General features: G+C 34.6%; 1 protein-coding gene across 8 annotated transcripts in view; it reads right to left on the bottom strand.

Moving 5' to 3' along the window:
* Positions 1-25,602, bottom strand: part of IPO11 (importin 11) — a 205,453-nt gene that overhangs the window by 140,782 nt on the left and 39,069 nt on the right. For 4 of the 8 annotated variants that reach the window (XR_015148847.1, XM_086361893.1, XM_086361895.1 and 1 more), the window contains exons 6-13: positions 17,948-18,080; positions 13,160-13,218; positions 9,150-9,198; positions 7,690-7,760; positions 5,872-6,064; positions 4,832-4,984; positions 2,017-2,060; positions 266-356 (exon numbers count right to left, since the gene is read on the bottom strand). Coding sequence is in view for 7 of the 8 variants with exons in the window: in XM_086361893.1 (XP_086218019.1) it covers positions 266-356; positions 2,017-2,060; positions 4,832-4,984; positions 5,872-6,064; positions 7,690-7,760; positions 9,150-9,198; positions 13,160-13,218; positions 17,948-18,080 (793 nt within the window). In the remaining variant the exon portion in view is untranslated. The remainder of the gene's footprint in view (positions 1-265; positions 357-2,016; positions 2,061-4,831; positions 4,985-5,871; positions 6,065-7,689; positions 7,761-9,149; positions 9,199-13,159; positions 13,219-17,947; positions 18,081-25,602) is intronic. The other 4 variants (XM_086361894.1, XM_086361896.1, XM_086361902.1 and 1 more) reach the window with 2 other exon arrangements.

Raw genomic sequence — 25,602 nt, 5'->3', positions numbered from 1 at the left:
CCCCAAGCAATATTCATGACTGCCCACTGTTTTAGTATGCTTACCAGGGCAAAATCTAACTACCACAACCAAAGCCTATCTCACTTGTGAACTGCCATTCTTACTTTCTATTTTGAAGGCTACTCTCTCAGAAAAGCCACACATTCAGTCTTTCTCAAATTCATGTCTGGTATATGATCTAGCAAACATATCATAGCAGGAACTCAAAATATTTTTTTGAATACTGATTAATAGATAAATCAAAATATCACAAAATATACCTCACCTTGAAGTGTTTGCATCATTTCTAAAAGTACAGGAGTTAGAGTCTGATTATATTCATGGAATATATCTATAAATAATACTTCAGTGCATGGCTGTTGGGAAAAAAATAAGTTTCTAATGAAAACAATGGTATACTGCAATGATTAATTCTACACAAAGAATACTCATTCTTAAAACTCTGAATATGTTTCCAATTCTTGATGTTTTTTTGAAAAAAGTTTATTAGTGTTTTTCATAAACCCAATGGGAAATAAAATTATAATAATTTCATTCATAACGTGGAAAAGTTATTTCACTACTTCAATCATTTGGCATTATACATGAAAAATGCAAAACTACAGAGAGGAAAATTTTCCATTTACATTTTACTTAATTCTTTAAATTTAAAAAGCAATCTGGAACCACATTTACTTATAGATTCAGGACTATAAATGACTGTCTGAAGAATTAGTATGTTAAAAATTATTTATTTTTCCTGGCAGTGACATAAGTAACAATAATAATTAATGAATTCAATTCACCACAGAGTTGTATTTTCTTTAACAGACACAAAGTACAAAAGAAATCACAATGTTCTCATGTGTAGAATAGACAGCTAATGGCAAGCTGCTGTGCAGCACAGGGAGCTCAGCCTGGTGCTCTGTGACAACAGTGGTGGGATGGGGTAGGAGGTGGGAGGGAGGGTCAAGAGGGAGGAGACATGTGTACACCCATGGCTGATTCATGTTAATGTATGGCAGAAAACCAACATAACATTGTAAAGCAACTATCCTCCAGTTAAAAATAAATTTTAAAAACAGAAATCACAATGTTAATTACACAAAAGAATGACTCATTTTCATTCTTAAAAGTACTAAATCACTAGTTGTTTCATAAAATAGAATACAATTAAATTTTGAAGGTATTGTGATTTATGTTTAAAATCAATTACAAATGTACATACTTCAATGTGTACAAATGAAACGATACATCATCTCAGATATTTGCTTCAAAATAATCCAAGTTGGTGAAGGAGTACTCATACAAAACAAGACTAGCCACGAATTGATAACTGATAAAACAGGTGTTGGACATAAAAGAATTCATAATATTATTCTGTTTCTCAATATATTTAACAGTTTCCATAAGAGAAAGTTTTAAAGACTTAGAGCAGGAAAAAAATTTTTTTATAAAACTTATAAGTTCTATAGAAGTTTATGGAACAGATAATGCAAATTATATAAACAAAAGTCTTCAAAAAAGAACAGTTCAAAGTCCACATCTGATAAACCTTCCTCAATGTCAGCCATATCAATAAAGTATATTTAAAAAGAATTCTATAACTGAAAGCAATGGGCTGGTCTCTGAGAATCATACTAAGTAGTAAGAGAAATAATGTACCAGAAGAAGCTTTATAATTACTAAAATATTTAGGAGGAAAAAAATGTTTCTAGCCAAAATGGTAACTTCCAAAAATGTTTCCTATTTCTGCAATGACAATTATTTCCAATTTGTAAAATGAAGGAAAATTCAGTTTGCAAACCTCCAACTTAACAAAAAATTTCAGATTCAAGTTCATAATTAAATAGGTGCTTTCTTCTCAAATATGGACTCTTGCAATAATAAATATGTTTCCTACCTGACTTAATGCTTGAAATCTTCAATATAGTATCATTCTCTACTAAGAGTTACAGAAGCAAAAAAAAAAAAAAAAAGAAACTTACAGAAGCATTACCCTTTTCCCTATCAATTTTTCTTTCAATCAGTACTCACCCTCAAACTGTACTTCCAAGAATCTCCCCCTGTTTCTTCCGCTGCTGCAATTAAAAATATGACAAATGATGCTCTCCACAAATGCAATAATGATGTTTCTAAAATCTCAGTTTGGAAAACCAAGATTTTCAGTAATATCAATATAATACAGCTGCAAATTATTATAAAATAACACAGAGCAAACAGTTGGGAACACAAGGCCTTACACAGATCTCTTTACCATAAGTTACAGATGACATCTGTGTACATCAAAGTGCTCGTAACCACAAGCATTCTCACTTTCGTTAAAAAGTCTGTACGAAGACTTCCTTGGCAGTCCAGTGGTGAAAATCCCAGGCTTCCAAGGCAGGGGGCATGGGTTCAATCCCTGGTCGGGGAACTACGATCCCACATGCCACATCCAAAAAACAAACAAACACACACACACACACACACACACACACACACTCTGTATGGAGAAAAGCTCAAAGTATTTGTCACTCTCTGAGTCTGTGACATTACCTGATACACTGTCGTTCAATTCTGAGAAACATTTCATACAATAGTGATGTTTTACAAGTTTAAATGATTAGTCACATTATCCATAAATTTTCTATATTTAAAGTAAAATATTTCCAGAACTCTTAAAACTCTGGGGATTCAGTGTTTCATATTATAATATGGTATTACTACATTAAAAAAGCAATACGAATCATAAGAGTTTAGCTACAAGAAAAAGCAAAAACAAAAAATATGCATTATACAGGGTACTATTGTATTTTCTAAATGGATTAAAATATTTCTAAACAAAAAAGAAGGTAAGTCTTACAAAAATGTTTATGATGTTTTAAAAACATTGGAAATATATGTGTAAAACTACACAAAGGTATCCAGTCAAAGGGATGGGTAGAGGCTAAAACCTAGCCCATGTCTGACCACGGCAGAAGTATTAGGTTGGTGCAAAAGTATATTGCGCTTTTCCATTGTTGAACTTTGCCTAATACTGAAATGCAATCTTAAATAACCGTGCTTATGCTATCCATCACCTTAATGTACATTTTTAATTCTACGTTTTGTTGCTAATGACTTATTCAGTTCAGTTCAGTTCAGTTGCTCAGTCGTGTCCAACTCTTTGTGACCCCATGAATTGCAGCACGCCAGGCCTCCCTGTCCATCACCAACTCTCAGAGTTCACTCAAACCCACGTCCATCAAGTCGGTGATGCCATCCAGCCATCTCATCCTCTGTCGTACCCTTTTCCTCCTGCCCCCAATCCCTCCCACCATCAGAGTCTTTTCCAATGAGTCAACTCTTAGCATGAGGTGGCCAAAGTACTGGAGTTTCAGCTTTAGCATCATTCCTTCCAAAGAACACCCAGGGCTGATCTCCTTTAGGATGCTGTTTATATTTATTTTACACTAGGGAAATGATGCTAGACAAAAAGCAAATCCGAGCGATTTTCTTGAGTTCAAAACGGGTCATAAAGCAGTGGAGACAACTCGCAACACCAACAATGCATTTGGCCCAGGAACTGCTAATGAACATAGAGTGTACTGGTGGTTCAAGAAATTTTGCAAAGAAACAAGAGTCTTGAAGATAAGGAGCCAGCCATCAGAAGTTGACAACCAACTGAGAGGACCATCGAAGCCATATTTACCTGATGGCTGTCTCACCAACCACCACTACTCAAGCATCTCAACAACTTTTTGCAAGGAAAATGCTTCCACAACCAGCAGGAGGCAGAACATGCTTTCCTTAGGAGTTTTTCAAATCCCAAAGCATGGATTTTTTTGTTACAGGAATAAACAAACATTTCTCATAAGCAAAAAATGTGTTGATTGTAACGGTTCCTATTTTGATTAATAAAGGTGTGTTTGAGCCTACTTACGATGATTTAAAATTCGTGGTTGGAAACTGCAATTATGTTTGCACCAACCTAATAAATGACACACACTTTATTCACACCCAAGTAGTTTATCAAACACACAACTCCTTGATTTTCTGTAGCAAAGGCCCTGACAGTCTACCTACTACTAAAGTATGACTAAATAGACCTCCTACAGGGCTTCCATGGTGGCTCAGTGGTAAAGAATTCACTGGCCAAAGCAGGAGATACGCATTCAAAAAAGCAGGAGATAACGCATTCAAACCCTGGACCAGGACGATCCAGGAGGATGCTGCAGAGCAACTAAGGACGTGATCCACAACTACTGAGCCTGTGCTCTAGAGCCCGGGAGCTACAACTACTGAAGTCCGTATGCCCTAGAGCCCACGCTTCACAACAAAGAGAAGCCTCCCCAGTAAGGAGCCCATGCACCGCAACTAGAGAAAAGCACACCAAAAATAAAATAAATTTAAAAATAAAATTATATGTTAAAAAAGATCTCCTATAGACATATTTTAATCTAAAAATTAATTTTAAATTAAAATATCTTAAATAGGTAATCAATTCAGCAATTCAGAAATTTTCATCTCCAAACTACTTTCTGAAGTAAAAATCTACAAATAAAAAATAATAAAGAATGAACCACAGAGAAAGTGATCTGATAACAGAGAAAGACAATTAATTTTATATTTTTGTTTTAAACTATATAACTCTAAAAAATTTTATCTTTCTGGAAAAAATTCTATATAGTTGAACAAATCATTCATTTTCTGCTTCTCAATTTGTACTAATGACTAATAAAGAGAGAATAAACTAACTTTTGAAAGTTATATTCTCAGAACAAAAGCACTACATTAAAATACAATGTTATTATACCTATCATCAAATAAATGATATCTATTGATGAAAGGGAGGAAAAATTCATGCAAAAACTGACAAACTGATACTTACTAAAGCCTTCTGGGTCTTCTTCCCACATTGTCAGTTCTTCTTCAGTTAACAGAAAATAATGAGAGACTAATCTTCTACATATCTCTGTCAAAGTAGGATATGTGAAGAATGCCATCTTAATCTTATGAGCTTCCAGAGTTGCAGGGCTGCTATCTAGAAAAATAAAATTTCCAAGTTAATTATTCAGACAAGCATTCTACCCATGCTGGATAGTGAAACAAATACATTTAAGAATACCTTCTAAATAGCAATATATAAATTTTCATTTGTATTATGGACATATCTCAAAGATGCTCTTGCTTTTATTCATACCACACACACATCAGTCTTGCTTCTATCTTACCACTATGGCTAGTCCATTTCCAACCTATATTATCACATCATATTGAAGTGACTTACCTATATGTCTCTCTTTCTCTTCTACAAGGCATTCTCATTCATCATGATAAACATACACATGAATGAATTCCAAACAGAGTTGACCTCTGAACTCTGTGAGTCCAATTACCCTCAGATATTTTTCAACAGTAAATACTAAACTACAGTATACATGGTTGGCTGAATCCCCAGATGCACAGGAACAGTGAGTATGGATGGCCAGCTCTAAGTTACACTCATTAACCCCTGCGTTGTTCAAGGGTCAACTGCAATATAGCAGTTTAACCTATTCTAGAAGCAACTTTAACCTGCCTAGAATCACTTTATAGATGATCAAAAGAAAACTTTTAATTGTACAAATAAATACAGTCTACAAATGAGCTATAGCGGTTACTGAATACTTAATTCTTAAAAGACCTAGGCTTCAACTGATGTTCTACTGTGTTACAAAAGACAGTAGTTTACTAAATGCACTGTATGTCTTTTAAAAGCTGGCATTTATATACCAAAAGCTCTAATCCTTATCTCTATTTCATGTCCCATCAATAGTTTATTTTTCAGACTTAAATGAACTTCAAAAAACTTACATAAAAATAGCAATTACTTCACACTAAGATTAAAATAAGGAAATGAAAAAAATGAAACTACCAGTAAAGCATTACCTTCAAAATTTTTGGATGGCTTATAAGCATAATTTTTGACAATCATCTTAATAAGATTCATGCACTGGACAATGAATCGTTCAAATGTAACACCTTCACCAACTTCTGTAAACACATAGCTTACAGAAAATTCCAGTGATCTCTGAATTAGAGGAGTAAACGAAAAGGGATGCTGATCCAAGAAGTCCAAAAGCTATAAAGAAAAAAGAATTAATACATTTTCTTCAAATTCACATAGGAATATAATCATTCATAGGTACATCTAATAACTGGTAATAAATACTTAGCAAGTTTGGAATCTTGGTGGGAAGTCCACTTTCACAGGTAATATACTTCCTGGGGTATACCATACAATGCGAAATAAATCAGATTGTATCTCATCACCTGAACTTTCTATTACTTCTACTACAAGATTCAAAATAAACTTACTTCATACTAATTCTATATCAATCAGCAAATGTGATACCAAAAGTACAAGAAAGGCCTTTAAAAAATAATAAAGGCAAATAATCAAAAATATATTCTACATCAATTGCATCTCAATGAATCAAATAGTTGATGAGAGAGATTTCCTCTATATAGAAAAATTCCAGCTATTAAATGTAAAAGGAATAATATTAATAGAATTAGAATGCCATCATTTTGTAACCCCTATTCAAACAAAAGATCTAAACTATGATCATCAATGGCTGCTAGAATCAAGGGAAAGGCTGTTGAAGAATTTAATAATGGCTAACTCAATAAACAGTTTTAAGCAATCAGACATTGTGCATCTCCTGATGTGATGCAGTAGGAAATACGCAGCATCACCTGTAAAATATTCTCGTCATTGTCACCCTACTCCATTCCCTCCCATCATTAAAAAAACAAGAAGGCCTGAATGTGAGCAAGTTTCTTATCTAACTAGAAATTTCTAAGAAATATGGGAGGAGAAGGGGTTTAGAAACCAAGGAATATGTTAACACATTCTAACTGGAGGCACATGTAAAATGTTCCAATTTTAAAAGCTTTAATAAAGTCATGAGATTATAAACATGAATTTCATAAATTATTACTTTTTTATTTGGCCACGTCATGTGGCATATGTGATTAGTTCTCCAACCAAGGATTGAACCCCCATCCTCTACATTGGAAGCGATTCTTAACCACTGAACCACCAGGAAAGTTCCCTCACAGATTTTTTTATAGTTGGTTTTTTGAATAAGGATTCAATAGTGTCGGTTCTCTTTTTTTTCCCTTGTTACTTATTTGTTGAGGTAACAGATCATTTCCTGTAGAGTTTTCCATGTTGTGGATTTGGCTGTCTATATCCATTAATTTTTTTTATAAAATAATTTTATCTGAAATATATACATATTGCCTCAGACAGTGCATCCATATGATTCTATTCAAAAGATATGTGATATTAATGATGATAAACTATCATTATGAATATACTGATTTTTTTATATTATCTACTGTAACATCTTACCTACTTTATGCTGTGCTGCACTATCTTTTTTATCTCTGCTTTTTCCAGTGGGTTTGAGAATAATGAGACTTTGAGGAATCAACTTCTCTTTTATTAGGATTGATTTTTTTACATCCAGGTGACTTATACACTTTGACATATGGTATATATAAATTTAATTATTATATGTATTCTAAAAGCTTTAAGATACAAAGGGCTTTTTTAGCTTTCCTGTACACAGTAAGAAAATAAGTTACTTTAACACTAAATCAAAAATGTATGCTTAAAAAACATCACTTTCTTTACTAAACTCAAGTATCTATATTTCACTTGAGAAAACATAATTAAGATTAAAAAAACAAACTTACCACTTTAGTAAAAAGAATGATGGTCTTTTCCAGTCTATCTCTACATACATTATCTGCACCTATACTTCTACCTATTAAAAATACAATTCACATATTACCACAAGTTAATAATATTCTGTAAATTTACAACCAAGACAATGACAAAACTTTTTACAAAAACACTGTCAGATATGTTTTTACACATTTTGCATTATGAATTCATGAATGTGCATCCCCGACTCCAAACAAATAAATAAGTAAACCATAACAATTAAGTTTTTAGAAAGCAAGACCTTACACTTGACACAGAAATGCTCAGTGCCATATTTCACAAAATTAATCCTAAAACACTAACTGAGCCCATTTCATAGTAAAAAGGTAGCAATTTTATCTGTAACACCATGTTGTCATAGTTAAAATACTTTTCAAGTAACATAAATAAAAACAAAGAATTCAAAGATTAACATACTTATTTTTCCTAAATCTTCTAACAATTTTCTTCTGCTCATTTTCTTGGTATAATTAATTTTTATACATTCAGAATAATGTCCATCAGCTCATTAACTATCCTGCCTTCTCCCTAATCATATGCCTCATAATCTGTCTCATCAGTTATATCATTCTCCTCTCCTGGATGGACTTCTGTTCTTCCGTTTTATTCTCCCATGGGGAAAACCAGAGAAAAATGACTACTTTTAAGGAAAAAGAAACCATATGAGCTTTCTTACAGTACCTGGCAACAGACTCAATAATGGTTCTACTAAACTGAAAATGACTGACAAAACAATCAGCAACTCCCCTAAAAGTGAGTACACTAAGGTATATTCTCAGGGTACTAAGTCTCCAAATACACTCACAAATAAAAAACACACACATACATGTTATACATATGTGTGTGCAAGAATGTACATATATGTGTGTATCCTGTGTGATGGGTGTGTGCATTCTGAGAAAAGGTGCTTATAATCATAGAGAAGAGAAAAGGATAGCAGATCACCAGCATAATACAACACAAATGTAAACAGTAAATTCTTCCATATGGAGTAGTAGATTAGAAAGGGTTCTACAGGTAGGTCAGTAATGGTTAGCAGACCAGAGATTTACACAGTGAAAGTACCATTTAAGGATATTTATATCAAACAGATATACTAAATGTACTAAAAAAACAGAATCAACAAAATGTCCAAACAGCACATGGTACAGGGCCTATACTTCTGTTGTGGGTATCTGCACGGAACAGAGTAGCACCAGTAGACACAGGGAAGAAGGAATTGATACAAAATATATTTTTTTAGAAAAAGGCTTCTTCAATACTTAGGACAAGACAAGTATATGAAGACAAAAATGAGCTTCCAATTTAATTTTAGATAATTAATTATCAAGATATAAGATTTCAGCCCCTTGAGATTTGTGTGTGCCAAACAGAAGCTATTAATGAAAAAGGATTCTACAGTAAAAAGTACTATCATCGAAGTACTTACTGCATTCCAAAAATTGTTTTAAACGTTCAAATATTCCATGTAAAAAACCCTAGAAAAGAAAAACATTTTTGAAGGGTTTCAATTTATTCTGTTATAAGAATTTACCATACACTTTCTCAGGGAAACTAAAATATACCTATTATATCATATTAAAAAGTTAAAATTAGATAAAGTAAAAATCATTCTATTACTATAATAACACCTTCAATCTTCCACAAGAAAATAATAGTATTTCATCTCCTCCGTGTCTCACTTCAATAACCTAAATCACTTTGCAATAAATAAATAATTTAGTAAGTATTCTATTTCACTAAATATCCTCTATTCCTCTGTTTATTTCTTTTCCATTGGACTTATAATCCCCTGACATAATCAGTCTCCTCCACCTAAAATGTCAGACCCTTAAGATTCAAGAACTTTGCCTGTTTGCTTTGCTCTATCCCAGAAGCCAGGAATGGTATTTAGCAATAATAAGTACTCCTAATATGAATAAATGGTATCAACTATTTGTGGCAGAGGTTTTCAATCTCAATTATTAAATTACATTAGCCTTCAGAGACCAGAGAAGGCAAGAATCACCACTGACCATATGGGTCCAAAACACCTTTTACTATATTTTTTTAAGACATGTTATGAAAACTTTGCAGAAATAAATATAAAGGGGTACTGAAAAAAAAACTTTATTAAAATTTTTAAGACTTTCAGTATCACAGACTTTTTTGTATCAGTAAATTTTGGTGTATAAACATCATAAAAGATGTCACATGTCCTTTTAGCAAATGAGATGGTCCAGGTTTTTGTCACAAAATACTATACACTTTCCTGATGAATGACTGACTAGAACAGAATGTTGTTATTTCTTCTTTGAAATAGAGAGCTATATTGCTCACTCATCAATTCTTGCGTTTAAGACAATTCACCTAGGATGTCACCACCTGAAGTCACAGAGGCTAAAACCCCACTCAGACAGTTTCACTAGCACCACTGGGGTCTAGGGGGCTGCTACCAGTCTCTTAAACAGCACCCATCTTTGGATTCATGTAAAAATCATGAAACGTTTTCCTGTCAATTTTCATCTCTCAGCCATTTTGAGCAGAAAAGGAAAAACTGAATTATCAGCTGTGTTAAATGAAAGCTAATAGCAAAGAGAGAGCGCTTGTGGTCTTCTTTTATACTTTGCTGAAAGATGATGCAACACAGTAGATAACATAGTAAGAAAACCTAGGACAACAACCAATTTCACTACCGCTTCATCCTCTGGCTACCTCACCATTCTCTCATTTTCATACTACTTCAACCTTTTAAACACAGTTGAGAATAAATTATAAGTAATGATAATTGACAATAAAGTATTTTCTAGGATGATGAAATAGCAGAATTTTCAATATAGGAAAAATAAAATCACCAAGATCCCATACGCATGTTAAATTTATACAGAAGCTCGATGCAATGGTCCCATACAGTAGATACAAGACAGAAGGAATTTTATTCTCTTTTAAACAAAATTAGTGCATCAGTCAGGGTTCTCTAAAGAGAGCAGAAACTTATGAAAGACATCAATTTTAGTAAGTTCATCAAGAGGATCAGGAATTTATAGAATTGGACAACTGACTAATCCAAATAAACCAAGTAACTTGACTAATGTTATATAATAAGAACCTCTTAAAATAACCATCAAATGGCAATTTACAGAACAGTTTAATTAGTTGCTGAACTCATTTCAAAAATCATTTTCTCTCATAATCCTCACAACATCCAATGGGATATGTACTATTATTTCATCATCATATTGCAAAAAAAGAAACTCAGTACCAAGGAAGATACTCTGAGGCCATGTTATCATGAAAAGACCAAGCCAAGATTCAAAGCCAAATTTGTCTGCCTCCAGAAACCCAAATCTCACCACCAGTATACAGTGCTTCTTAAGCATCATTTACACCCCATGCTATTTTTAAGGTCTTTATGCTATTTGAAATGTTGTCCATAATTTGTTAAAATTCTATTCTTATTTACAACTAATCAATAATACCACAATACAGCAGGTTTAACTGAACAGGAGCTGACATACAGCTTCTGAGACAAAAGACTCAAGGAAAAACCTAAGGCTCACAAAATATGGAGAGTATCCATTGACAACTACTATTCTAATTTATAGAAATGTGATTCATATCAGTTCATTTACACTGAAAAGAAACTGATAAACATATTCAATATTTTAATTTTATGATATTCAGAATATTATAAATAATTACTGAGCCTTCTGATATATTTCTACCATATCACACAGTCATTCATTTAAATAACTACTAAGCATTTTTATATAGCAGGTATTATCCCAAGCTCTGGAGTGAAGAGTGAATAAAAGTCTCTGCATTCATGGAACTTACATTTCTCGTGAGGGCACTGAGGGAGCTGTCAAACTGGTTTCTAGAAAATGTTTTTTGATAGCATGGCAATAAACATAAATACTGGGTTGGCCAAAAGCTGTTATGGAAAAACAGGAACGAACTTTCTGGCCAACCAAAATATTTAAATGTTTCAGTACTGAAAACTGGGGTTGGTTTTCATATATCTTCAGGTAATGTATTATACATCAGTATCATAAATGTGGATATACTTTAACCGAACATTTCCATTTCTAGGAATTTATCCTAGAGATCACTAGAAAAGTACACAATGACATATGCACCCAAATGTTCATTTTAATATCATTTCTCAACAATTAAAAACTAGAAACAAACTACATGTCATCAAGAGATCACTGGGCAAGTAAATTACAGAAAATCTAAGATTAATTTTATTATTTTTTTAAATTGCATACCAATAGTAATTGTGTTTAGCATAAAATCATTAAAAACATGATATATAACAATATTACTGACATGTGAAAAATATCCACAATGCACTGAGTTTAAGAAAAAGCAAGAAAGGAAACAGCATGTAGGTCTCGTTCATATAAAACTGAGGAAGACAGAAAGTATATCTAAAATAATACGTTTACGATATTATAAAGGAAACTTAGAACTGTTATCACGGTAAGTTTTTAAATGATTTATTATTTTCTACTTCCTCTTCTGAGTTTTTTAACTTTAAAAAAAACATGTAATATTTTTACAGAAAAAAACTGTATTCACAGTATAATGATGTGTATTAGCAGTTTTTAATTCTTTTAACAATAGAACCATTATTTCAAGCAAAATCTTACAGAAACATAAAGTTCAAAAAAATAAAAGTGTGACTCTGATCAAATGTAAATGAAGTAGGACAAACCTAAAGAACCAATTAAATATACCTTTTCCAAGCTTCCTGTGCCGCCCCGAAGGCAATCCACAGAGTAACATTCTAGCTGACCTAAACTCATTGTGAAAGCTAATAGAGATCTGAACAAGTATGATACAATTCCACTTTGTTCAGGAATAAAATATATGCAGCTATACATTTTTGCATATAGAAAAGGTAGATGCCATGATACAAAAATGAGTATACTTCAAAACTAGTTGGGCTTATCAATGAAGCTTTCTTCTCATATGTATATATTTATAATTGACTACAAAGAATATTTATAAATGTTACGATTCAAGAGAAAAATACCTCATTTTAAGTATATAAAAACAGACAAAGGAAAATACGAAGACTATAAATCAATTACACTAACCCTAGTAATGTTATCACAGCATTCAAATTCCTAACAGTTCACTTGATTTCAAATTCAAATAAACACTCTCAATGTACCATGGCATCTTGAGAACCATTCTAGTTCTAGCTCCTCCCTTTCACATAATAGTTGCTTTGATGTATTCTCTGTATGTCTGAAAACAGACCACAAGTCTAAAAGTATAGTATAACATATACAGAATGGTAAAAAAAAAAAAAGAAGAAGAAATTAAGTGGTCACTTAATAAAAAAACTTTTAAATGAATGCCAAGTAAAAAGAATAAGCTTTATAACATGCAGGAAATACCAAGCACTTTTCCAAAGTTACAAAAAAATAAATGACTTCTTTTACTTACCATCACCTCCATATTCTTATGAGGTTCCACAATTCCATTAACAGTTAACTTACGCAGCACTGAAAAGTAAAATCAAGCTTTACTCATACCTTATTTTTTCGTATTTTTCCCTATTAAAATCATAATCATAAAAGACTCAGAATCACAAAGCCTCATCAAGCTTGGATAAAGAAAGGTAACTCCTGGTCACTGGCTGGTTCCCAAGTGGGAAAGATGGAACTAAAGCCAAGTTATTGTCTCTGAAGCAGTGTTCTTCTCACTTGTAAGTACTCATGTTTCTAAAGCCATATTGCAAATTTTAGTTCAATTTACGTAATTGTTAGTACTTCTCACTTACAATAATACCTATAGGCTGAAGTTGAGAAGGTTACTTCTATTCCATAAAGTATGACTCAACGGTGATGAAAAGCTTCATTCAGTTTTAAGGTACATTAATGAAAATGCAGTATCTCCAAAAGGAATATAACGATTAAACTCTATTCCAAATCTGGAATAGACTACAGTGCTCAATTACAAGCATCACATTTTATGAGTAAACTGATACATATGGGAAGATAAGCAGGATAATAGATTTGAAGTTAGATCTAGACTTAGAAATCCTAGCTCCAGTGTCTAAAACTGTATTATTTTGGGCAACTTCTCTTATCTTACATTCCTCATTTATAAAATGTGGTTACACAGATACTAAAGAAGACGTGATATATATGGAATACTATTCAGACATGAAGAATAATGAGATTTAGCCAGTTGCAACAATATGGATAGACCCGGAGGGTATTATGCTTAGTGAAATAAGTCAGACAGAAAAAGACAAATACTGTATATTACCACTTATACGTACAATATGAAAAATAAAAACAAATCAGGGAATACAACAAAAAAGAAACTCAGAAATACAGAACAAACTAGTGACTGCCAGTGGGGAAAGAAAAGGGGGTGGGGCAACAGGGCTAGGGGAGTAAGAGGAACAAACTATTATATAAAATAAACTGCAAGAATATATTATACACAACAGGAAATACAGCCCACATTGCATAACATTCTCAAACAGAATACAAACTATAAAAATTCTGAATCATTATGTTGAATACCTGAAACAAATATAATATTGTAAATCAACTATAAAAAAAAAGTAAGGTGGTTAATAAATCCTATCTCATAGGGTTAACAAAGGATTCAATGGTACAATACATGCAAAACACCTAGCAGAATTAAGTAATAACCAGCATGACAGCAGCATCAGACTATCACTTTATACTATCAAATTTAAAGTCACTTCACTTTAAGAAAACAACTTTACAAACCGCACTGCTTTCTATATAACTCAAGAGCTAGTGTTTACGAGGTGAAGTGTAAAGGCAGCGTAACCCACACACCTACTGTCAATTAATCTTCAAAGGAGACAAGAATATACACTGAATCTTTAACAAGTGGTGTTGGGAAAGCTGGACAGCTGCACATAAATCAATGAAGCTAGAATACTCTCTTACACCATCAACAAAAATAAACTCAAAATAGCTTAGAGACTTAAACATACAACACCGTAAAACTCCGAGAAGGGAACACAGGCCAAATATTCTTTGACGTAAACCATATCAATTTTTTCTTAGGTCAGTCTCCCAAGGCAATAGAAGTAAAAGCAAAAATCAATTAATGGGACCTAATCAAACTTACAAGATTTTGCACAGCAAAGGAAGCCATAAACAAGATGCAAAGGCAACCTACAGACAAGGAGAAAATGTTTGCAAATGGTGCAACTAACTAGGGCTTAATTTCCAAAATATACAAACAACTCTTATAACTCATATATCATATAACTCAGTAACAAAGAAAACAAACAACCCAATCAAAAAAATGGGCAGAAGACCTAAATAGACAGATGGCCAATAGGCACATGAAAAGATGCTCAACATCACTAATTATTAGAAAAATGAAAATCATAACTACAATAAGGTACCACAGCAGTCAGAATGGCCATGATTAAAAAGTCTACACATAATAAATGCTAGAGAAGGTGTGGAGAAGAGGGAACCCTCACACACTGTTGGTGGGAATATAAACTGGTACGGTCACTATGGAGAACAAATATGGAGGTTCCTTAGAAAACAAAGAGTTGCCATATGATCCAGCAATCCCATTCCTGGGCATATAGCTAGAGAAACTCTAATTCAAAAAGATACATGTGCCACAGTGTTCACAGCAGCACTATTTACAATAGCCAAGGCATGGAATCAACCTTCAGGATAGATTATAGTTAGGGTTACTGCCATTTATGTCCACCAGTAGGAAAACGGATAAAGATATGTGTGTACACACACACGTACATACATACACACACAGCATTATATATATATATATACACACACACATACATACATACAATGGAATACTACTCAGCCATAAAAAAGAATGAAATAATGCCATTTGCAGCAACATGGATGGACCCAGAGTTTATCAAACTAAGTGAAGTAAGTTAGAAAGAAAAAGATAGATACCATGTGATACCACTTTGTACGTGGAATCTAAAATATGACACAAATGAACCTGTTTACAAAACACAAACAGACTCGCAGATACAGAAAACAAACTTACAGTTACTGAGGAAAACGGACTTGGAGGAAGGATAAATCAGAGGAGTTTGAGATTAGCAGATAAAAACTACTATATATAAAACAGATAAACAGTAAGGTTCTACTGTATAAAACAGGGAACTATATTCAATATAATAAACCGTAACAGAAAACATATAAAAATAATACACACATATAACTGAGTCAGTTTGCTGTACACCAGAAACTAATACATTATAAATCTACACTCTAATAAAAAAAAACAATAATGAAAGCAATGTATTAAAATTGAATTTATAATGCAAATATCTAAACACCTTTGGTTTCATACTATCAATTACATACAACTCAAGTTACTGTATCATAACAGGAGAGAAGAGGGTTTAAGTTGAATCCCTTATTGTGGACAAGATCTTTTCCATCACAGGACCTCGGTCTACACTATCTGGGACAGTCTTTTCTTTCTCCTTTTATCACCCAGTCAACTTCCATTTATCCTTTATGATTTTGGTTCACACATCACTTTCTCAGGGAAGTCTTTTCTGACCATATTATCAATCATCATAACATTGTAAAGCCCCATCACCGATGTCGTTTTTCATGTATTTGCACAATCATTTATTATGTCTGTCTGCTCGGTGCCAAGCACCTACCTGTAAATATGGTGAATGAAATATTGAGCACACACATGTCTAAAACACACTAAACATGCACAGGTATAAAGGCAAAGATGACACAAAGCTCTAGTCCTAAGTACATTTAAGTCATGAAAGAACAGACATTTATACCTGGACAGACGAGTATTTTAGAGTAAAATGCTATGAGATTTCTCCAGGTCAGGATGCCTTAGAAATGCAAATGAGTATCTAAGACCTTGAAATGCTGAGGTGCTGAAAACTTTAAAGCGTGCTAACATAGATTAGTATGGCAACATTTGTGTCAGGAGTTAGGCTTTGAAGTCAGACAAGAAAACTCCAGTCAAAAGGATTCATGAAAAATTCCTTAGTCATTAAACACACTACTTATATACTACTTTGTGTATCTTTGGAGTTCTCTTGTGGCTCAGCTGGTAAAGAATCTGCCTGCAACGCGGGAGACCTGGGTTCAATCCCTGGGTTGGAAAGATCCCCTGGAGAAGGGAAAGGCTACCCACTCCAGTATTCTGGCCGGGAGAATTCCATGGACTGCATGGGGTCACAAAGAGTCGCACATGACTGAGCGACTTTCACTTTCACTTGTGCATCTAATCTTATATATCAATTTCTCTAATTCTGAGTTAACATTTCTAAGGCCTTTTAATTGTTTCCTCCCTGGTTTTGACAAAACCATCTCATTCACTTGTAAAACCACCTGTACAATGGATTGGATTTTACATATCAACAGTCCTTTAAAATGATTTCACGTCTGTCCACATCAAAATGTGTTGACAGCTTGGGGTTTGTGCGTCCACTGTCTGCTTAACACAAGTGAGGCACTAAAGCAATGCCCCTGTAAGGTACCAGGGTGAGTATGACAAAAGAGCTTACAAATAAAGCAGAGAATGCAAAATGAGCCACAGTAAGAAAAATAAAGGCCGCTTGAGTTTAAACTAAGAAACACAAAAGAGCCTCAAGCAACCAGAGCAGAAGGAAGACAAAGAATGAAATGATGGTGAATGTTAGAAAGGAAAGGAACCTTAGAATACATGCACAAAGATAAGCTCAGCTCAAGGAAGTGAAAGAGATATATGCGAGGGGGATGCCCATAAGCAAAGCATCAGAAAACACAGGCCAACAAAGCACCCCAACAAGCAGTTTCTAAAATCTAAGTACAAACGAGAAAGATGAGTTCTCAGGAAAGAAAGCTGGGAGACAGAGCTCAACTAAGCCTTGAGGACAGAAGTTTACGAAAGCTGGCATGAATGGCAGTAGCCCAGAATGAAAAATGAAGCAAAAAAGAAGTGCGAGTGTTTGAAAGGTATGTATTCAGAACCATGGCCAGTAATGTGAGTGTAACTTAAAACTAACCATTTGAACCCTGTGTACTCTCATGGATTAGACAAAGTAGAAGAGCTACTCTTACAAAAGAAAAACACAAGAGCCCTTGTCTCTGAGGGAAATATTAACCCTTTATTCTTCTACTAGCGCAACTGGAAACAGAAAATCTATAGAGAGGAACTGTTTGGCCACTATTCTGAGGTATGCTGTTTCAAAAATAAACATGTCAAGCTTAATAGTACCTTTCAAGGATAGTAGAGTTCGTTCAAGTGAACTTAGAACTGCAGCTTCATTGCCAGAAGAAACTTGTTGAAGGAATGTGTCTGTGTGGTGATTCCACAGAGAGCAGGCAAAACTATAAATTCCAGAAGCTAACTGCAAAGATATCAACAAATTTGTTCACAATATTATTACAGATTCCACTAATCATTAGACCTACATAGTAATACATTTTCAACAAAATTCAAAAGTCAAGAATCACTTATAGCAACACGTCTAACTTTTTTAGTCACAACGCACACGTCTGATTTTTTAGTCACAATGCCCAGCAGGAAGTGGTTTACACTGCTGCCATTATAAACACACATACATAAACACGCCACCCCCTGCAAATGCTATTAGTTTCTTGAAATATTACTTAGCCTAATGCCTGCACTGCAGTTTGATATTTCCAATCTTTACTCTTTTATTTTCTTCCACTATTATTAACAGTTGTAACACTTGGCTTTAAAAACACTTGACTTACGGACTATCACTGAGTTTACCAGATAAATCAATACACTAAGAAATACAAAGGAGTTAAATTTCTGCATTCTGCCAATTCTACCCACCTGGTTTGGAGTATTTAAAGCCAAGAACATATTAATATGTACCAGTATTTGAAATCCTGACTCAAAATGAGAACCACACTCCAGTGGTATTTTCAAGTTTTTTCCAGAAAGTCTAAGAGCAATCCACCTCAGCCTACATGGCCATTTGCTTTAAATAAAAATTTAGTGAAAGTGCAACTGACTAGTGATCATTAGCACACTTCAGAATGATTTTTTCTTATTTGAGATACGTCATTTCAACTAATGAAACTACTTATAATAAGATCAGGCATCAGAAACCAGTCAGAAATGCAATCCTGTAAATATGACATTTCTATGATAAAGTCAAATTCCACTTCTATTATTTTAATGCAGTAATTTTAAAGGCCTAGGCTTCCAGATACAGAAAAACACCTTCACCATACCCCTTGTAACTTTGCACCTATCTACACAGGCAAAGGCTTAAACCTCAGCTAATGAGTACGGGCAGAACACCCTGTAACCCTCCTGGAACACAAGAGGATGAAAGGCTTATAAGCAACTGGTAGAACACCATCTCTACTCAACCCCCCCTATTTCCTCTGTTAGTTTCTCATGGTTTCCTGGGTTCTGATAAGGTATAAGGTATCCTATCCCACCCCTAGAATCTCCCCCAGAACAGAACTGCAGATATAAAACCACTTAGTTACAGTCTAGAATTGGCTTCTCAGCAAAGCGGCATCCCACAGCTTGAACTGGAGTCATCCAACCCCTATTGCTTCAGTCACTGTTTTTAGTGTGAAGGCACACAGCATTTGTGACAGAAATCAAGAAAGAAATAGTAGTATGAAAAAACTGTAATATTCTCCTTTGTTTCAGGTTCCAGTTCTGGAGCTAAGCACCTACTTTAAGCATTAGTCAGCTGTTACAGTCCCAATTCCTAATTCTTTTTAGCTAGTCTACAAAAAGGCTCTGCACAAACAGGGATGATTAGAATGAAGAAGCAATATAGCACTATGCTCTCAGCCCAAGGGTAAAAGGAGGTGGAAAGACAAAGAAGGAAGAAACCACAAGAATTTGGGAAGGAATACTATTAACTATCTTGTAAACACAAGTCTTTCACAGGCTTCTATCTGCTCCAGAAAATACAAGCTGATAAATGCTCACAGAAGGCTTATCTGGAAAAGAGAAAATAATAGAGGACAAGTAGAAGGGATTAAAATATTTCTACATTTTCTCCAAGAAAATATAGAGGGGTAGGAAATATTCAGTTAGACAATAAAAAAAATAAGCTATTTAATAAAACATTTTAGGTATTGGTCCATGAAAATCCCAAATACTTGTATTTTTCTTTTTCTAAACCAGAAGGAACAGTGCCACCCACTGACTGCTTACTTAGTAGCTTCTTAAGTCTGAGAAACACACAGACTTGATTCCTTGAGTATCAAAAACAAACCAATATAGCAAATTTTATTTTAGTACTTTAGATATTCTTAAACTTTTTAGCTTCAGGACCAATTTTCCCCTAAAAAAAATGAGCACCAAAAAATGTTTAAATCAAAGTCTTGTAATTCCTAACTAATAGCGGGGCAATAAAAATTAGCCACAAACTGGAACTCTCAAAACTTGCTTAACCTAACTCTACTCAACAAGATAATTAACAACATGTCAATGATGTGCACACGTACACACACACACACACACACACACACACACACACACAAAGAATGAATGCTATTCTAACTTTAAAGACACTTAAGAAACATGACCAAATGTGATGTATCAACCATACTCATTTTTCTGGCTCAAACAAACCAATTATAATAATGTATTTTTTAAAATGTAGAAAATTGGCTACAAATATTTAATTATATTATATCATCTCAACAGGACGAAATGGCCGGATGGCATCACTGACTCAATGGACCTGAGTTTGAGCAAGCTCTGGGAGATGGTGAGGTACAGAGAAGCCTGGTGTGCTGCAGTCCATAGGGTCACAGAGTTGGACACAATTGAGCAACTGAACAACATTAAATCATATTAAATTACCATTTTTATGCATATTATATGATAAAAGTTAAATGATTACGTATGCTAAGGTAACCAGATTAGGCCCAAGATGAAGTCACTCATGCTAAGTCCCAAGGCAGCAAACCAAAACTTAGAAATAGGTTCTGGGCTCAGCGCTCCCCGAAAAGGCAGGTCTAGGCCAACCAATCAGTGCCTGCCTACTCAACACAAGTTACCTGACCCAGCTCCAAGATTCCTCAAGACCTCTAAACTTAGTAACAGCCATAAGGCTGTCCTTAGTTACTGATGCCTAGACAATGCTCTCAGGTATACAGAGTATGAACTCAACGTGAGGGAGGAGGAGGTGAAAACACCCTCCTCTCTATTTGTGATCATACCTTTGCTCACAGCTGCAGCTCAGGCATCCAATGGAGTGACTACTGCTACTGCTGCTGCTGCTGCTGCTAAGTCGCTTCAGTCATGTCCGACTCTGTGCAGCCCCATAGTCGGCAGCCCACCAGGCTCCTCCGTCCCTGGGATTCTCCAGGCAAGTACACTGGAGTGAGTTGCCATTTCCTTCTCCAGTGCATGAAAGTGCAAAGTGAAAGTGAAGTCGCTCAGTCGTGTCTGACTCTTCTCGACCCCATGGACTGCAGCCCACCAGGCTCCTCCGTCCATGGGATTTTCCAGGCAAGAGTACTGGAGTGGGGTGCCATCGCCTTCTCCAATAGTGACTAGCAGAGTAGCAACTCACATATTTGTCAGATGGATACAGAGATGGGTAAAAAACAAAGTATAACTCAGCAATGCTTTAAGAGTCCCCTTTCCTAGACCTGCAGATGGTGACTGCAGCCATGAAAAGAAAAGACGCTTACTCCTTGGAAGGAAAGTTATGACCAACCTAGATAGCATATTCAAAAGCAGAGACATTACTTTGCCAACAAAAGTTCGTCTAGTCAAGGCTATGGTTTTTCCTGTGGTCATGTATGGATGTGAGAGTTGGACTGTGAAGAAGGCTGAACACTGAAGAATTGATTCTTTTGAACTGCGGTGTTGGAGAAGACTCTTGAGAGTCCCTTGGACTGCAAGGAGATCCAACCAGTCCATTCTGAAGGAGATCAGCCCTGGGATTTCTTTGCAAGGAATGATGCTAAAGCTGAAACTCCAGTACTTTGGCCACCTCATGTGAAGAGTTGACTCATTGGAAAAGACTCTGATGCTGGGAGGGATTGGGGGCAGGAGGAGAAGGGGACAACAGAGGATGAGATGGCTGGATGGCATCACTGACTTGATGGACGTGAGTCTCAGTGAACTCCGGGAGTTGGTGATGGACAGGGAGGCCTGGCGTGCTGCGATTCATGGGGTCGCAAAGAGTCGGACACGACTGAGCGACTGATCTGGTCTGATCTTCCTAGGACCCAGACAAGAGTCCTTGTGAATCAAACAAAGGATAAACTATACTTTACTCAAAATCTCCTGTTCTGTTTAGTGCATAGTTCTTTTTTTTTTGATCAAGCTAGTCATCTTGAGTCTTTCCTTGATTAAAGCTTCCACCAAAAGTTTCCTCTTTCCCTCATATTTATCTAAGCCTAGACACAGACACACACACACACACAGAGAGATACACACACACACACACTCTCTCTCTCTCTCTCTCTCAAATCCCCACACAGGTTCATAGCAGAAATGACTCTATGGATCGTAGGAGTCATTCTTTAAACAATGTGTTTAAAAGGCAATCTGAAATTAGGCAAAGCAAGAGACAAGACTTAGAAACAGCATTTAGAATCACCCAAAACTGAAAATGATGAATTTAACCTACTTAATGATTTGCTTATAAACACACATTTATGTTTTAAATAAATTTCACTATTCTGTAAATTTCCCAAAGGTGTGAGCTATACAGTATAAGTGGCACCTTGGCATTCTCAAATTTAACAATTTGAGAATTTGAGAACTTTCCCACAGAACCAAACATGAAATTATAAATTTATAAGGAATAAGGATGAAAATTTCTTTTATGAGGCTGAGTTAGCTATCTTATGCCAATCAGCCCATCCCAAAGTAGCTATGTGGATCTCTTTGGTTAGTTTATTCATAAAACACTCATCAGGAAGACTATTCAGTAGTATCGTAATCTGACTTCATCTCGCTGCACAGTTTTCTCTTATCCTCATCATGCAAATATATATGCTATTAGTGGGAACATTATCATAAATCCTTCAGCTTTTTAATTTTTGCTGAATTTTAGCTTTGACTATAACAACAATGTAATACAGTATGGCAGATTTTAAAAAGTTACTAAATGACCTTTGGAGATTTGTGTCTTATGATTTTTCCCATGTCAGGAGATGACTAGTTGTGTCTTTCATGTTCTTCAGTATCATACATACCTCAGTAGGCAATCTGTTGACTCACTCTCGAGGGGAAGTAAGAATTTAAGATTAATTCCTAATATCCAAACTTAAAAAATTAAAAATAAAAACTGGTTATGGAATATGTCCTTTTTTGAGATTCATACTCTAAATAGTATTGGGTAAAATGACATATCAAGATTTGCTTCAAGAGGAAAAGTAAATGTGGCAACACCTTAAGAACTGGTAAATATGAGTGAAAAATATATGGAGGCTGTTGAATTGTTTTCACAACTAGAGTTCATTTGAAATGTCCTTAAGTAAGAAAACTATTTCACTGGTTATATGCCAAAATTGCACAGCAAAGTATCTGATAAAGTCAGTAGGTTAAGAACTTAACTGCTAAGAAAACAGTGAAAAAGAAAAAATAAAACTAAATGTACAAAGGTCTTGGCTTCTAGGAAAAAAGCAATTAAAAACACAAAATCAATATTTAAATTACACTAAAACTAAAAAGTCCATCTCAAACTTTAATGGTGTTTATAAAGATTTACTCAGAATAATAAAAATTATAAATTCACAGAATCACACAACTTTATAATTAAAAGACAAATTTAAAGAATCATAAAGTACAAATACCTTGCTCAAAATTCCAAAACTGCTCAGTACAAAGAAACATTCTTGACTAGGAGCCAGGTCTTCTCATAATTGTTAACCCATATTGCTAAACACAAGTGAAATATACTTGCTTTCAAAAAATTTTTTCTTCTTTTTTTTTGGATTTGGATTACTTCACTTACCATAGCAGGTACCTTTGTGGGTTACACACCACATCTATAAGATATTATTTGGTTAATACATTTACAATTATATTAGAATTACTATCTGTGACCTAAATTTCCTGGCTTTCATAGACTAAATTTAGATTTTAACTGTACTTAATGTCAACTTTTTTATATTCATGTTTGTATGAAAAGCATGTAATTTTCTAGAAAATGAATCCCCTTTGTGTCAAATCAAGCTCAATTTCATTACTGCAAACAGCTACTACTGTTGATTTGATTATCTGTCACCCATGAAAAGAACTTAATTTATTTTAAGGTGGAAGGAAAACACGCTGGGAAAAAAAATTGCTGGGACAGGTGAAGCAGTAGGGATTAAATGTACCATGAACTATTTTGTCATATCAAGTAGCTCAACTATGACCTTACACTTCTTTATGTGGGAAACTAATTTAGTACATAAGGACCATCTTAGCATTAAAGTAACCACATTATTAAAAAGATTTTCCCACACTTCAGATTACCAAAATAATTGGGCTGTTTAATTAACTAGCAAACTTGCTCTTTATCATAATATCTTCCTACATATGCTACCTTTAATAAACTACACTTCTTGTTCCCCAACCCCATCAGACAAGATTTCCATCCTATTCCCCGCTGTGTTCCATGTTTCCAGGTTCAGCTACTCCATTCAAAAATAAACGGTGCTAAGCTCAATTACTTTTCCCAGGTATCTTGAGTTTTGTATATACTCCCCAACTCCTGCTTTTTGAAGTTCTATATCATACCATTTTGAAATCTAGAATGTATTTAAGAACAAATCTCTTCCTCTACTGTTTATTCATTTAACAGGTATTGGGCACGATCCACTCATGTACATTCTTCTGGGCTAGACAGTAGGACTATAATAATAACTGTAACAATAAGAGTTACAGTACTCCCTCATAAAATTCAGTGTGGTGGATCTCAGAAAGGGTGAATCAACAATTAAAATGTAATTGTAATGTAATGTACAATGCAATAAATACTATGCTGGATGTAAGTACAAGATGCTAGGCAGACCTATATTTCATTCTATATGGAGAGGAAAGAGCCTCACACTACAAGAAAACCAAGCAAGAAAGTTGAAGTGGACAGGAAGCTAACCCAAACAAGCTATACAAAATAAGGCTAATTTAGATATACTTTGTAGAGACAGAGTAGGCTAAATACACATTGTATCTGAAAACCAAGGCAATACATTAGGAGAGTATAACTTGAAAAAGCCAAACCAAGAAGTAAGATTTCTATAGAAGGGGACCCTTCAATAAAGAGTAATTGTAACCCAGAATCTTACACACATTAAAACTTCTACATAAAAGTGAAGGACTAAGATGGGAATAAAAGTGAGAAAAGTCAATAAGAAATTCACAGAAAGACTTGAAAAGATAAAATGTCCATTTCTTTAGTCCTTATTAGATATCAAGTAAAAGTGACAAGGATTTAAAAGGCAACCTTTAACAAGAAGAATTTCTCTTACACTCAGTATCCTCAGATAAACAGAAAATTAGCTATTTACACCTACTGGGTTAAAAGTAAAGAGGACATAATATAGTTCTGGTTTAAACTTTGGTGTCTTAAGAATAACCTGGGGAGCCTATTAAAAATTCAAATTCCTAAGCCATATCCTCAAAGCAAGGATTCCAAAGGTAAGCAAGAACACTGTTAAAAATACTTGGAGGGAATTCCTGTTGGTCCAGTGGTTAGGACTCCATGCTCTCACTGCCAAGGACCGACGTTCAATCCCTGAGTAAGAAACTAAAATCCCACAAGCCACAGTGTAGCCAAAAACAAAACCTGGAGAGTCCCATTGTTATCTGGTACAGTTTAAAATGTTATGCTGAAAAATATGAAAATCGCTGTTCCAGTAGTTCAAAACAATGAAATACAAAAACACCAAAGCAACTGAATGAAGGGAAGAAAG

The sequence above is a fragment of the Bos grunniens genome, chromosome 20 (assembly GCF_055505025.1).
Source record: "Bos grunniens cultivar Pamir isolate PY7600 chromosome 20, Bosgru_T2T1.0, whole genome shotgun sequence".
NCBI classification, from domain to species: Eukaryota; Metazoa; Chordata; class Mammalia; order Artiodactyla; family Bovidae; genus Bos; species Bos grunniens.
Note: the sequence above shows the minus strand (reverse complement) of the source record. Positions and strands in the feature narration are given on the sequence as shown.